Genomic DNA, 15,674 nt, shown 5'->3' with positions numbered 1-15,674 from the left:
ATACCTTATCATAATAACTGTCATACCTCATCATAATAACGGTCATACCTCATCATAATAACGGTCATACCTCATCATAATAACTGCCATACCTCATCATAATAACTGCCATACCTCATCATAATAACGGTCATACCTCATCATAATAACTGCCATACCTCATCATAATAACTGCCATACCTCATCATAATTACTGTCATACCTCATCATAATAACTGCCATACCTCATCATAATAACGGTCATACCTCATCATAATAACGGTCATACCTCATCATAATAACTGCCATACCTCATCATAATAACTGCCATACCTCATCATAATAACGGTCATACCTCATCATAATAACTGCCATACCTCATCATAATAACGGTCATACCTCATCATAATAACTGCCATACCTCACCATAATAAATGTCATACCTCATCATAATAGCTGTCATACCTTATCATAATGCCTGTTGTATCTTATAATAACTGCCATACCTCATCATAATAACTGCCATACCTCATCATAATTACTGTCATACCTCATAATAACTGTCATACCTCATCATAATAACTGCCATACCTCACCCTAATTACTGTCATACCTCATCATAATTACTGTCATACCTCATCATAATAACTGTCATACCTCATCATAATAGCTGTCATACCTTATCATAATGCCTGTTGTATCTTATCATAATAACTGTCATACCTCATCATAATAACTGTCATACCTCATCATAACGGTCATACCTTATCATAATAACGGTCATACCTCATAATAACTGCCATACCTCATCACAATAACGGACATACCTCATAATAGCTGTCATATCTCATCATAATAACAGTCATACCTCATTACCTTATCATAATAACTGTCATACCTTATCATAATAACAGTCATACCTTATCATAATAACAGTCATACCTTATCATAATAACAGTCATACCTCATCATAATAACGGTCATACCTCATCATAATAACGGTCATACCTTATCATAATAACTGTCATAACTTATCATAATTACTGCCATACCTCATCACAATAACAGTCATACCTCATAATAGCTGTCATACCTCATCATAATAACAGTCATACCTCATTACCTTATCGTAATAACTAACATTCCTTATCATAATAGCTGTCATACCGTATCGTAATAACTAACATTCCTTATCATAATAGCTGTCATACCTCATCATAATAACAGTCATACCTCATTACCTTATCGTAATAACTAACATTCCTTATCATGATAGCTGTCATACCGTATCGTAATAACTAACATTCCTTATGTCCAGACGCACGGTAGAATGTCCAGACGCACGGTAGAACGTCCAGACGCACGGTAGAACGTCCAGACGCACGGTAGAACGTCCAGCCGCACGGTAGAACGTCCAGCCGCACGGTAGAACGTCCAGACGCACGGTAGAACGTCCAGACGCACGGTAGAACGTCCAGACGCACGGTAGAACGTCCAGACGCACGGTAGAACGTCCAGACGCACGGTAGAACGTCTAGCCGCACGGTAGAACGTCCAGACGCACGGTAGAACGTCCAGACGCACGGTAGAACATCCAGATGCACGGTAGAACGTCCAGACGCACGGTAGAACGTCCAGATGCACGGTAGAACGTCCAGACGCACGGTATAACGTCCAGAAGCACGGTAGAATGTCTAGCCACACGGTAGAATGTCTAGACGCACGGTAGAATGTCTAGATGCACGGTAGAACGTCTAGATACACGGTAGAATGTCTAGCCACACGGTAGAATGTTTAGCCACACGGTAGAATGTCTAGCCACACGGTAGAACGTCTAGATACACGGTAGAATGTCTAGCCACACGGTAGAATGTCTAGCCACACGGTAGAATGTTTAGCCACACGGTAGAATGTCTAGCCACACGGTAGAACGTCTAGATGCACGGTAGAATGTCCAGACACACGGTAGAATGTCTAGATGCACGGTAGAATGTCTAGCCGCACGGTAGAATGTCTAGATGCACGGTAGAATGTCTAGATGCACGGTAGAATGTCCAGATGCACGGTAGAATGTCTAGATGCACGGTAGAATGTCTAGCCACACGGTAGAATGTCTAGATGCACGGTAGAATGTCTAGCCACACGGTAGAATGTCTAGATGCACGGTAGAATGTCTAGATGCACGGTAGAATGTCTAGACGCACGGTAGAATGTCTAGATGCACGGTAGAATGTCTAGCCGCACGGTAGAATGTCTAGATGCACGGTAGAATGTCTAGCCGCACGGTAGAATGTCTAGATGCACGGTAGAATGTCTAGATGCACGGTAGAATGTCTAGATGCACGGTAGAATGTCTAGACACACGGTAGAATGTCCAGACGCACGGTAGAACGTCTAGACACAGGGTAGAACGTCTGGACACACAGTAGAATGTCTAGATGCACGGTAGAATGTCTAGCCACACGGTAGAATGTCTAGACACACGGTAGAATGTCTAGATGCACGGTAGAATGTCTAGATGCACGGTAGAACGTCTAGATGCACGGTAGAATGTCTAGATGCACGGTAGAATGTCTAGATGCACGGTAGAATGTCTAGAAGCACGGTAGAATGTCTAGATGCACGGTAGAATGTCTAGCCGCACGGTAGAATGTCTAGCCGCACGGTAGAATGTCTAGATGCACGGTAGAATGTCTAGATGCACGGTAGAATGTCTAGATGCACGGTAGAATGTCTAGCCACACGGTAGAATGTCTAGATGCACGGTAGAATGTCTAGCCACACGGTAGAATGTCTAGATGCACGGTAGAATGTCTAGATGCACGGTAGAATGTCTAGATGCACGGTAGAATGTCTAGATGCACGGTAGAATGTCTAGATGCACGGTAGAATGTCTAGATACACGGTAGAATGTCTAGATACACGGTAGAATGTCTAGATGCACGGTAGAATGTCTAGCCACACGGTAGAATGTCTAGCCACACGGTAGAATGTCTAGACACACGGTAGAATGTCTAGCCGCACGGTAGAATGTCTAGATGCACGGTAGAATGTCTAGATGCACGGTAGAATGTCTAGATGCACGGTAGAATGTCTAGATGCACGGTAGAATGTCTAGATGCACGGTAGAATGTCTAGATGCACGGTAGAATGTCTAGCCGCACGGTAGAATGTCTAGATGCACGGTAGAATTTCTAGACACACGGTAGAATGTCCAGACGCATGGTAGAATGTCCAGATGCACGGTAGAATGTCCAGACGCACGGTAGAACGTCTAGACACAGGGTAGAATGTCTAGATGCACGGTAGAATGTCTAGATGCACGGTAGAATGTCTAGATGCACGGTAGCATGTCTAGATGCACGGTAGAATGTCTAGATGCACGGTAGAATGTCTAGACGCACGGTAGAATGTCTAGACGCACGGTAGAATGTCTAGACGCACGGTAGAATGTCTAGATGCACGGTAGAATGTCTAGCTGCACGGTAGAATGTCTAGCCGCACGGTAGAATGTCTAGATGCACGGTAGAATGTCTAGATGCACGGTAGAATGTCTAGATGCACGGTAGAATGTCTAGACGCACGGTAGAATGTCTAGACGCACGGTAGAATGTCTAGACGCACGGTAGAATGTCTAGACGCACGGTAGAATGTCTAGATGCACGGTAGAATGTCTAGATGCACGGTAGAATGTCTAGATGCACGGTAGAATGTCTAGATGCACGGTAGAATGTCTAGACGCACGGTAGAATGTCTAGATGCACGGTAGAATGTCTAGATGCACGGTAGAATGTCTAGACGCACGGTAGAACGTCTAGATGCACGGTAGAATGTCTAGATGCACGGTAGAATGTCTAGATGCACGGTAGAATGTCTAGACACACGGTAGAATGTCTAGATGCACGGTAGAATGTCTAGCCGCACGGTAGAATGTCTAGATGCACGGTAGAATGTCTAGATGCACGGTAGAATGTCTAGATGCACGGTAGAATGTCTAGATGCACGGTAGAATGTCTAGATGCACGGTAGAATGTCTAGATGCACGGTAGAATGTCTAGCCACACGGTAGAATGTCTAGATGCACGGTAGAATGTCTAGCCACACGGTAGAATGTCTAGATGCACGGTAGAATGTCTAGATGCACGGTAGAATGTCTAGATGCACGGTAGAATGTCTAGATGCACGGTAGAATGTCTAGATGCACGGTAGAATGTCTAGATACACGGTAGAATGTCTAGATACACGGTAGAATGTCTAGATGCACGGTAGAATGTCTAGCCACACGGTAGAATGTCTAGCCACACGGTAGAATGTCTAGACACACGGTAGAATGTCTAGCCGCACGGTAGAATGTCTAGATGCACGGTAGAATGTCTAGATGCACGGTAGAATGTCTAGCCGCACGGTAGAATGTCTAGATGCACGGTAGAATGTCTAGACGCACGGTAGAATGTCTAGCCACACGGTAGAATGTCTAGATGCACGGTAGAATGTCTAGATGCACGGTAGAATGTCTAGATGCACGGTAGAATGTCTAGATGCACGGTAGAATGTCTAGATGCACGGTAGAATGTCTAGATGCACGGTAGAATGTCTAGCCGCACATAAAACATGTAAAGTATCGAGGAAAAGCCATCAGCATCCCCGTGTAAATGAACATATATTTACCATATCAGAAACACCACCTTAACATCTCATTAACATAACATGTGATCATGAGGGATCAAACTCTTTCAGAACACAAAAACATCATTATTAACCCAACACCAGAACATTAAAACATTCTAAACATCATTATTAACCCAACACCAGAACATTAAAACATTCTAAACATCATTATTAACCCAACACCAGAACATTAAAACATTCTAAACATCATTATTAACCCAACACCAGAACATTAAAACATTCTAAACATCATTATTAACCCAACACCAGAACATTAAAACATTCTAAACATCATTATTAACACCAGAACATTAAAACATTCTAAACATCATTATTAACACCAGAACATTAAAACATTCTAAACATCATTATTAACCCAACACCAGAACATTAAAACATTCTAAACATCATTATTAACCCAACACCAGAACATTAAAACATTCTAAACATCATTATTAACCCAACACCAGAACATTAAAACATTCTAAACATCATTATTAACCCAACACCAGAACATTAAAACATTCTAAACATCATTATTAACACCAGAACATTAAAACATTCTAAACATCATTATTAACACCAGAACATTAAAACATTCTAAACATCATTATTAACCCAACACCAGAACATTAAAACATTCTAAACATCATTATTAACCCAACACCAGAACATTAAAACATTCTAAACATCATTATTAACCCAACACCAGAACATTAAAACATTCTAAACATCATTATTAACCCAACACCAGAACATTAAAACATTCTAAACATCATTATTAACACCAGAACATTAAAACATTCTAAACATCATTATTAACACCAGAACATTAAAACATTCTAAACATCATTATTAACCCAACACCAGAACATTAAAACATTCTAAACATCATTATTAACCCAACACCAGAACATTAAAACATTCTAAACATCATTATTAACCCAACACCAGAACATTAAAACATTCTAAACATCATTATTAACCCAACACCAGAACATTAAAACATTCTAAACATCATTATTAACACCAGAACATTAAAACATTCTAAACATCATTATTAACCCAACACCAGAACATTAAAACATTCTAAACATCATTATTAACCCAACACCAGAACATTAAAACATTCTAAACATCATTATTAACCCAACACCAGAACATTAAAACATTCTAAACATCATTATTAACCCAACACCAGAACATTAAAACATTCTAAACATCATTATTAACACCAGAACATTAAAACATTCTAAACATCATTATTAACACCAGAACATTAAAACATTCTAAACATCATTATTAACCCAACACCAGAACATTAAAACATTCTAAACATCATTATTAACCCAACACCAGAACATTAAAACATTCTAAACATCATTATTAACCCAACACCAGAACATTAAAACATTCTAAACATCATTATTAACCCAACACCAGAACATTAAAACATTCTAAACATCATTATTAACCCAACACCAGAACATTAAAACATTCTAAACATCATTATTAACCCAACACCAGAACATTAAAACATTCTAAACATCATTATTAACCCAACACCAGAACATTAAAACATTCTAAACATCATTATTAACCCAACACCAGAACATTAAAACATTCTAAACATCATTATTAACCCAACACCAGAACATTAAAACATTCTAAACATCATTATTAACACCAGAACATTAAAACATTCTAAACATCATTATTAACCCAACACCAGAACATTAAAACATTCTAAACATCATTATTAACCCAACACCAGAACATTAAAACATTCTAAACATCATTATTAACCCAACACCAGAACATTAAAACATTCTAAACATCATTATTAACCCAACACCAGAACATTAAAACATTCTAAACATCATTATTAACCCAACACCAGAACATTAAAACATTCTAAACATCATTATTAACCCAACACCAGAACATTAAAACATTCTAAACATCATTATTAACCCAACACCAGAACATTAAAACATTCTAAACATCATTATTAACACCAGAACATTAAAACATTCTAAACATCATTATTAACACCAGAACATTAAAACATTCTAAACATCATTATTAACCCAACACCAGAACATTAAAACATTCTAAACATCATTATTAACCCAACACCAGAACATTAAAACATTCTAAACATCATTATTAACCCAACACCAGAACATTAACACATTCTAAACATCATTATTAACCCAACACCAGAACATTAACACATTCTAACTTAATATCAGTGTGAATTAAAAGCATTATGACCAGACAATAGGAGTTATGGTGGAACTGGTGTTGCAGAACACACAGAGAGGCACTGTATACACAATCTGATTTGTTTCAAAAGAAAAATACACATTCAGAGAAAGACCTCTGGACTAATTACATTTAGATGTCATTAGAATGACATTATTACACTTAGTCATGAAAGTGCTTCAAGGAGAAGGGAGTAAGGAACGGAGGGAGGATATAGAATTGGAACAGGGCCCATTGAGGTGAAGGGAGTAAGGAAAGGAGGGAGGATAATAGAATTGGAACAGGGCCCATTGAGGTGAAGGGAGTAAGGAATGGAGGGAGGATAATAGAATTGGAACAGGGCCCATTGAGGTGAAGGGAGTAAGGAACGGAGGGAGGATATAGAATTGGAACAGGGCCCATTGAGGTGAAGGGAGTAAGGAACGGAGGGAGGATATAGAATTGGAACAGGGCCCATTGAGGAGAAGGGAGTAAGGAACGGAGGGAGGATATAGAATTGGAACAGGGCCCATTGAGGTGAAGGGAGTAAGGAACGGAGGGAGGATATAGAATTGGAACAGGGCCCATTGAGGTGAAGGGAGTAAGGAACGGAGGGAGGATATAGAATTGGAACAGGGCCCATTGAGGTGAAGGGAGTAAGGAACGGAGGGAGGATATAGAATTGGAACAGGGCCCATTGAGGTGAAGGGAGTAAGGAACGGAGGGAGGATATAGAATTGGAACAGGGCCCATTGAGGTGAAGGGAGTAAGGAACGGAGGGAGGATATAGAATTGGAACAGGGCCCATTGAGGTGAAGGGAGTAAGGAACGGAGGGAGGATATAGAATTGGAACAGGGCCCATTGAGGTGAAGGGAGTAAGGAACGGAGGGAGGATATAGAATTGGAACAGGGCCCATTGAGGTGAAGGGAGTAAGGAACGGAGGGAGGATATAGAATTGGAACAGGGCCCATTGAGGTGAAGGGAGTAAAGAACGGAGGGAGGATATAGAATTGGAACAGGGCCCATTGAGGTGAAGGGAGTAAAGAACGGAGGGAGGATATAGAATTGGAACAGGGCCCATTGAGGTGAAGCGAGTAAGGAACGGAGGGAGGATATAGAATTGGAACAGGGCTCATTGAGGTGAAGGGAGTAAGGAACGGAGGGAGGATAATAGAATTGGAACAGGGCCCATTGAGGTGAAGGGAGTAAGGAACGGAGGGAGGATATATAATTGGAACAGGGCCCATTGAGGTGAAGGGAGTAAGGAACGGAGGGAGGATTAAGAATTGGAACAGGGCCCATTGAGGTGAAGGGAATAAGGAACGGAGGGAGGATAATAGAAATGGAACAGGGCCCATTGAGGTGAAGGGAGTAAGGAAGCGAGGGAGGATAATAGAATTGGAACAGGGCCCATTGAGGTGAAGGGAGTAAGGAACGGAGGGAGGATATAGAATTGGAACAGGGCCCATTGAGGTGAAGGGAGTAAGGAACGGAGAGATGATATAGAATTGGAACAGGGCCCATTGAGGTGAAGGGAGTAAGGAACGGAGGGAGGATAATAGAATTGGAACAGGGCCCATTGAGGTGAAGGGAGTAAGGAACGGAGGGAGGATAATAGAATTGGAACAGGGCCCATTGAGGTGAAGGAAGTAAGGAACGGAGGGAGGATATAGAATTGGAACAGGGCCCATTGAGGTGAAGGGAGTAAGGAACGGAGGGAGGATATAGAATTGGAACAGGGCCCATTGAGGTGAAGGGAGTAAGGAACGGAGGGAGGATATAGAATTGGAACAGGGCCCATTGAGGTGAAGGGAGTAAGGAACGGAGGGAGGATATAGAATTGGAACAGGGCCCATTGAGGTGAAGGGAGTAAGGAACGGAGGGAGGATAATAGAATTGGAACAGGGCCCATTGAGGTGAAGGGAGTAAGGAACGGAGGGAGGATATAGAATTGGAACAGGGCCCATTGAGGTGAAGGGAGTAAGGAACGGAGGGAGGATATAGAATTGGAACAGGGCCCATTGAGGTGAAGGGAGTAAGGAACGGAGGGACGATATAGAATTGGAACAGGGCCCATTGAGGTGAAGGGAGTAAGGAAAGGAGGGAGGATATAGAATTGGAACAGGGCCCATTGAGGTGAAGGGAGTAAGGAACGGAGGGAGGATATAGAATTGGAACAGGGCCCATTGAGGTGAAGGGAGTAAGGAACGGAGGGAGGATATAGAATTGGAACAGGGCCCATTGAGGTGAAGGGAGTAAAGAACGGAGGGAGGATATAGAATTGGAACAGGGCCATTGAGGAGAAGGGAGTAAGGAAAGGAGGGAGGATATAGAATTGGAACAGGGCCCATTGAGGTGAAGGGAGTAAGGAACGGAGGGAGGATATAGAATTGGAACAGGGCCCATTGAGGTGAAGGGAGTAAGGAACGGAGGGAGGATATAGAATTGGAACAGGGCCCATTGAGGTGAAGGGAGTAAGGAACGGAGGGAGGATATAGAATTGGAACAGGGCCCATTGAGGTGAAGGGAGTAAGGAACGGAGGGAGGATATAGAATTGGAACAGGGCCCATTGAGGTGAAGGGAGTAAGGAACGGAGGGAGGATATAGAATTGGAACAGGGCCCATTGAGGTGAAGGGAGTAAGGAACGGAGGGAGGATATAGAATTGGAACAGGGCCCATTGAGGTGAAGGGAGTAAGGAACGGAGGGAGGATAATAGAATTGGAACAGGGCCCATTGAGGTGAAGGGAGTAAGGAACGGAGGGAGGATATAGAATTGGAACAGGGCCCATTGAGGTGAAGGGAGTAAGGAACGGAGGGAGGATAATAGAATTGGAACAGGGCCCATTGAGGTGAAGGGAGTAAGGAACGGAGGGAGGATATAGAATTGGAACAGGGCCCATTGAGGTGAAGGGAGTAAGGAACGGAGGGAGGATATAGAATTGGAACAGGGCCCATTGAGGTGAAGGGAGTAAGGAACGGAGGGAGGATATAGAATTGGAACAGGGCCCATTGAGGTGAAGGGAGTAAGGAACGGAGGGAGGATATAGAATTGGAACAGGGCCCATTGAGGTGAAGGGAGTAAGGAACGGAGGGAGGATATAGAATTGGAACAGGGCCCATTGAGGTGAAGGGAGTAAGGAACGGAGGGAGGATAATAGAATTGGAACAGGGCCCATTGAGGTGAAGGGAGTAAGGAACGGAGGGAGGATATAGAATTGGAACAGGGCCCATTGAGGTGAAGGGAGTAAGGAACGGAGGGAGGATATAGAATTGGAACAGGGCCCATTGAGGTGAAGGGAGTAAGGAACGGAGGGAGGATATAGAATTGGAACAGGGCCCATTGAGGTGAAGGGAGTAAGGAACGGAGGGAGGATATAGAATTGGAACAGGGCCCATTGAGGTGAAGGGAGTAAGGAACGGAGGGAGGATATAGAATTGGAACAGGGCCCATTGAGGTGAAGGGAGTAAGGAACGGAGGGAGGATATAGAATTGGAACAGGGCCCATTGAGGTGAAGGGAGTAAGGAACGGAGGGAGGATATAGAATTGGAACAGGGCCCATTGAGGAGAAGGGAAGTCGGTTGCACAGCTGAATGCATTTAAGGGAAAGGGTTACTATGGTTACTAGGGTTACTATGAGTCAATATACCAAGACATTATAGTGTTTGAATTGAGACAGATACCGTGAGTCTACGGGTGCTAGCTGTACTGGTAGACTTCCACTCATTGTGCTAATGCTAGTTAGCATTGGCTCGTGAAATGACTTTTAACTTCCTCCAAAACTGCACACAGAGACATAAATTGTATCAATGAGAAAAACATTTTAATGGCTAGAATCTTGCACTATTCTTTACTCGGGGCTGTTCAGTTCTGGTTCTGGAGGCCCGGGAACACTTCTGTTTCTGCTAGTTAATTACACTCACCCCCTGCTTTTACTAGCAGTCTTCCTCTATCTAGTAGTGAATCTAAACTAGAGGAGGACGAGGAGGAGGAAAGGAGGAAGAGGGAGGGGCAAGACATGATGGATTAGCAGGCAGTGATGTCACTGTGATGTCATATAAATATATTATTGTGAAAACATTTCATATTCTTGACTAGAAATATATGCCATATATATATATATATATACACCAACAGTTAGCAAAGCTGGGACCACACCAGTATTATATATGTTGTGAAAACATTTCATATCCTTGACTAGAAATATATGCCAGTGTATAGTTGGTCTCCACAGGTCCAGGGTCAGAGGTCAGGTGACAGTGTATAGTTCCTCCTTGGTGCTGTGACAGAGTGTGTAACCACAGACTCCAGGGTCAGAGGTCAGGTGACAGTGTATAGTTCCTCCTTGGTGCTGTGACAGAGTGTGTAACCACAGACTCCAGGGTCAGAGGTCAGGTGACAGTGTATAGTTCCTCCTTGGTGCTGTGACAGAGTGTGTAACCACAGACTCCAGGGTCAGAGGTCAGGTGACAGTGTATAGTTCCTCCTTGGTGCTGTGACAGAGTGTGTAACCACAGACTCCAGGGCTCCAGGTGTTCACGGAGTCGGTCTCTCTGGGAGGCAGGAGGAACACCACACTCGAGGCAACCAGGACGTGCCATAGAGAGTGTGTGTACAGATAGTTGTCCTCCGTCTCAGCAAACACGTACACACACACACCGACCAGCGCTGAGGCCAGGCCTGGCAGGAGGAACAGTACCCAACGTCGCCAAGAGGGGGGGTAGCACTGTTTCCTCTTCAGCCCTCGATACACCTGGAAACACACATTATACAGACGTTACACACAACCTTAACCTTAGCCACCCTTTGCCTTGATGACAGCTTTGCACATTCTTGGCATTCTCTCAACCAGCTTCATGAGGTAGTCAACTGGAATGCATTTCAATTAACAGGTGTGTCTTGTTAATTTGTGGAATTTCTTTCCTTAATGCGTTTCATCCAATCAGTTGTGTTGTTAGGGGTGCAGAAGATAGCCCTATTTGGTAGAAGACCAAGTCCATATTTTGGCAAAAACAGCTCAAACAAACAAGCAAAGAGAAACGACAGACCATCAATACTTTAAGACATGAAGGTCAGTCAATATGGAAAATTTCAAGAACTTTGAAAGTTTCTTCAACTGCAGTCGCAAAAACCATCAAGGGTTAATGGCTACTTGAAGATTCTCAAATATATTTAAATTTGTTTAATTAACACTTTTTTGGTTACTCCATGAATCCATATTTCTACAAGGTAGAAAATAGTAAAAATAAAGAAAAACCCTGGAATGAGAAGGAGTGTCCACACTTTTGACTGGTACTGTATGCATGGATGTATAGTTACCCAGGAGGTCACCATGGATGTATAGTTACCCAGGAGGTCACCATGGATATATAGTTACCCAGGAGGTCACCATGGATGTATAGTTACCCAGGAGGTCACCATGGATGTATAGTTACCCAGGAGGTCACCATGGATGTATAGTTACCCAGGAGGTCACCATGGATGTATAGTTACCCAGGAGGTCACCATGGATGTATAGTTACCCAGGAGGTCACCATGGATGTATAGTTACCCAGGAGGTCACCATGGATATATAGTTACCCAGGAGGTCACCATGGATATATAGTTAACCAGGAGGTCACCATGGATGTATAGTTACCCAGGAGGTCACCATGGATGTATAGTTACCCAGGAGGTCACCATGGATGTATAGTTACCCAGGAGGTCACCATGGATGTATAGTTACCCAGGAGGTCACCATGGATGTATAGTTACCCAGGAGGTCACCATGGATATATAGTTACCCAGGAGGTCACCATGGATATATAGTTACCCAGGAGGTCACCATGGATGTATAGTTACCCAGGAGGTCACCATGGATGTATAGTTACCCAGGAGGTCACCATGGATGTATAGTTACCCAGGAGGTCACCATGGATGTATAGTTACCCAGGAGGTCACCATGGATGTATAGTTACCCAGGAGGTCACCATGGATATATAGTTACCCAGGAGGTCACCATGGATGTATAGTTACCCAGGAGGTCACCATGGATATATAGTTACCCAGGAGGTCACCATGGATGTATAGTTACCCAGGAGGTCACCATGGATGTATAGTTACCCAGGAGGTCACCATGGATGTATAGTTACCCAGGAGGTCACCATGGATGTATAGTTACCCAGGAGGTCACCATGGATATATAGTTACCCAGGAGGTCACCATGGATGTATAGTTACCCAGGAGGTCACCATGGATGTATAGTTACCCAGGAGGTCACCATGGATGTATAGTTACCCAGGAGGTCACCATGGATATATAGTTACCCAGGAGGTCACCATGGATATATGGATATATAGTTACCCAGGAGGTCACCATGGATGTATAGTTACCCAGGAGGTCACCATGGATGTATAGTTACCCAGGAGGTCACACCATGGATATATAGTTACCCAGGAGGTCACCATGGATATATAGTTACCCAGGAGGTCACCATGGATATATAGTTACCCAGGAGATCACCATGGATGTATAGTTACCCAGGAGGTCACCATGGATATATAGTTACCCAGGAGGTCACCATGGATGTATAGTTACCCAGGAGGTCACCATGGATATATACTTACCCAGGAGGTCACCATGGATGTATAGTTACCCAGGCGGACACCATGGATGTATAGTTACCCAGGAGGTCACCATGGATGTATAGTTACCCAGGAGGTCACCATGGATGTATAGTTACCCAGGAGGTCACCATGGATGTATAGTTACCCAGGAGGTCAAAATGGATATATAGTTACCCAGGAGGTCACCATGGATACATGGATATATAGTTACCCAGGAGGTCACCATGGATGTATAGTTACCCAGGAGGTCAACATGGATACATGGCTATATAGTTACCCAGGAGGTCACCATGGATACATGGATATATAGTTACCCAGGAGGTCACCATGGATATATAGTTACCCAGGAGGTCACCATGGATATATAGTTACCCAGGAGGTCACCATGGATATATAGTTACCCAGGAGGTCACCATGGATATATAGTTACCCAGGAGGTCACCATGGATGTATAGTTACCCAGGAGGTCACCATGGATATATAGTTACCCAGGAGATCACCATGGATATATAGTTACCCAGGAGTTCACCATGGATGTATAGTTACCCAGGAGGTCACCATGGATGTATAGTTACCCAGGAGGTCACCATGGATGTATAGTTACCCAGGAGGTCACCATGGATGTATAGTTACCCAGGAGGTCACCATGGATGTATAGTTACCCAGGAGGTCACCATGGATGTATAGTTACCCAGGAGGTCACCATGGATATATAGTTACCCAGGAGGTCACCATGGATATATAGTTAACCAGGAGGTCACCATGGATGTATAGTTACCCAGGAGGTCACCATGGATGTATAGTTACCCAGGAGGTCACCATGGATGTATAGTTACCCAGGAGGTCACCATGGATGTATAGTTACCCAGGAGGTCACCATGGATGTATAGTTACCCAGGAGGTCACCATGGATATATAGTTACCCAGGAGGTCACCATGGATATATAGTTACCCAGGAGGTCACCATGGATGTATAGTTACCCAGGAGGTCACCATGGATGTATAGTTACCCAGGAGGTCACCATGGATGTATAGTTACCCAGGAGGTCACCATGGATGTATAGTTACCCAGGAGGTCACCATGGATGTATAGTTACCCAGGAGGTCACCATGGATATATAGTTACCCAGGAGGTCACCATGGATGTATAGTTACCCAGGAGGTCACCATGGATATATAGTTACCCAGGAGGTCACCATGGATGTATAGTTACCCAGGAGGTCACCATGGATGTATAGTTACCCAGGAGGTCACCATGGATGTATAGTTACCCAGGAGGTCACCATGGATGTATAGTTACCCAGGAGGTCACCATGGATATATAGTTACCCAGGAGGTCACCATGGATGTATAGTTACCCAGGAGGTCACCATGGATGTATAGTTACCCAGGAGGTCACCATGGATGTATAGTTACCCAGGAGGTCACCATGGATATATAGTTACCCAGGAGGTCACCATGGATATATGGATATATAGTTACCCAGGAGGTCACCATGGATGTATAGTTACCCAGGAGGTCACCATGGATGTATAGTTACCCAGGAGGTCACACCATGGATATATAGTTACCCAGGAGGTCACCATGGATATATAGTTACCCAGGAGGTCACCATGGATATATAGTTACCCAGGAGATCACCATGGATGTATAGTTACCCAGGAGGTCACCATGGATATATAGTTACCCAGGAGGTCACCATGGATGTATAGTTACCCAGGAGGTCACCATGGATATATACTTACCCAGGAGGTCACCATGGATGTATAGTTACCCAGGCGGACACCATGGATGTATAGTTACCCAGGAGGTCACCATGGATGTATAGTTACCCAGGAGGTCACCATGGATGTATAGTTACCCAGGAGGTCACCATGGATGTAGTTACCCAGGAGGTCAAAATGGATATATAGTTACCCAGGAGGTCACCATGGATACATGGATATATAGTTACCCAGGAGGTCACCATGGATGTATAGTTACCCAGGAGGTCAACATGGATACATGGCTATATAGTTACCCAGGAGGTCACCATGGATACATGGATATATAGTTACCCAGGAGGTCACCATGGATATATAGTTACCCAGGAGGTCACCATGGATATATAGTTACCCAGGAGGTCACCATGGATATATAGTTACCCAGGAGGTCACCATGGATATATAGTT

General features: G+C 43.5%; 1 protein-coding gene and 1 pseudogene across 1 annotated transcript; both read right to left on the bottom strand.

Annotated features, from left to right (window-relative positions):
- Positions 1-4,622: 4,622 nt before the first annotated feature.
- Positions 4,623-10,405, bottom strand: LOC129842395 (uncharacterized). Its single transcript, XM_055910938.1, has 2 exons — positions 8,592-10,405; positions 4,623-8,536 (listed from the first exon to the last, which is right to left on the bottom strand). Exons 1-2 carry the CDS (start codon positions 10,403-10,405, stop codon positions 8,176-8,178), a joined length of 2,175 nt encoding a protein of 724 aa, XP_055766913.1. The 3' UTR covers positions 4,623-8,175.
- The window catches only part of LOC129842396 (transmembrane protein 8B-like), a 79,287-nt pseudogene continuing 68,235 nt past the window's right edge, over positions 4,623-15,674 (bottom strand).

This window comes from Salvelinus fontinalis, unplaced genomic scaffold (genome assembly GCF_029448725.1).
Source record: "Salvelinus fontinalis isolate EN_2023a unplaced genomic scaffold, ASM2944872v1 scaffold_0037, whole genome shotgun sequence".
Taxonomy (NCBI): Eukaryota; Metazoa; Chordata; class Actinopteri; order Salmoniformes; family Salmonidae; genus Salvelinus; species Salvelinus fontinalis.
This window is presented reverse-complemented; position numbering and strand designations above follow the sequence as displayed.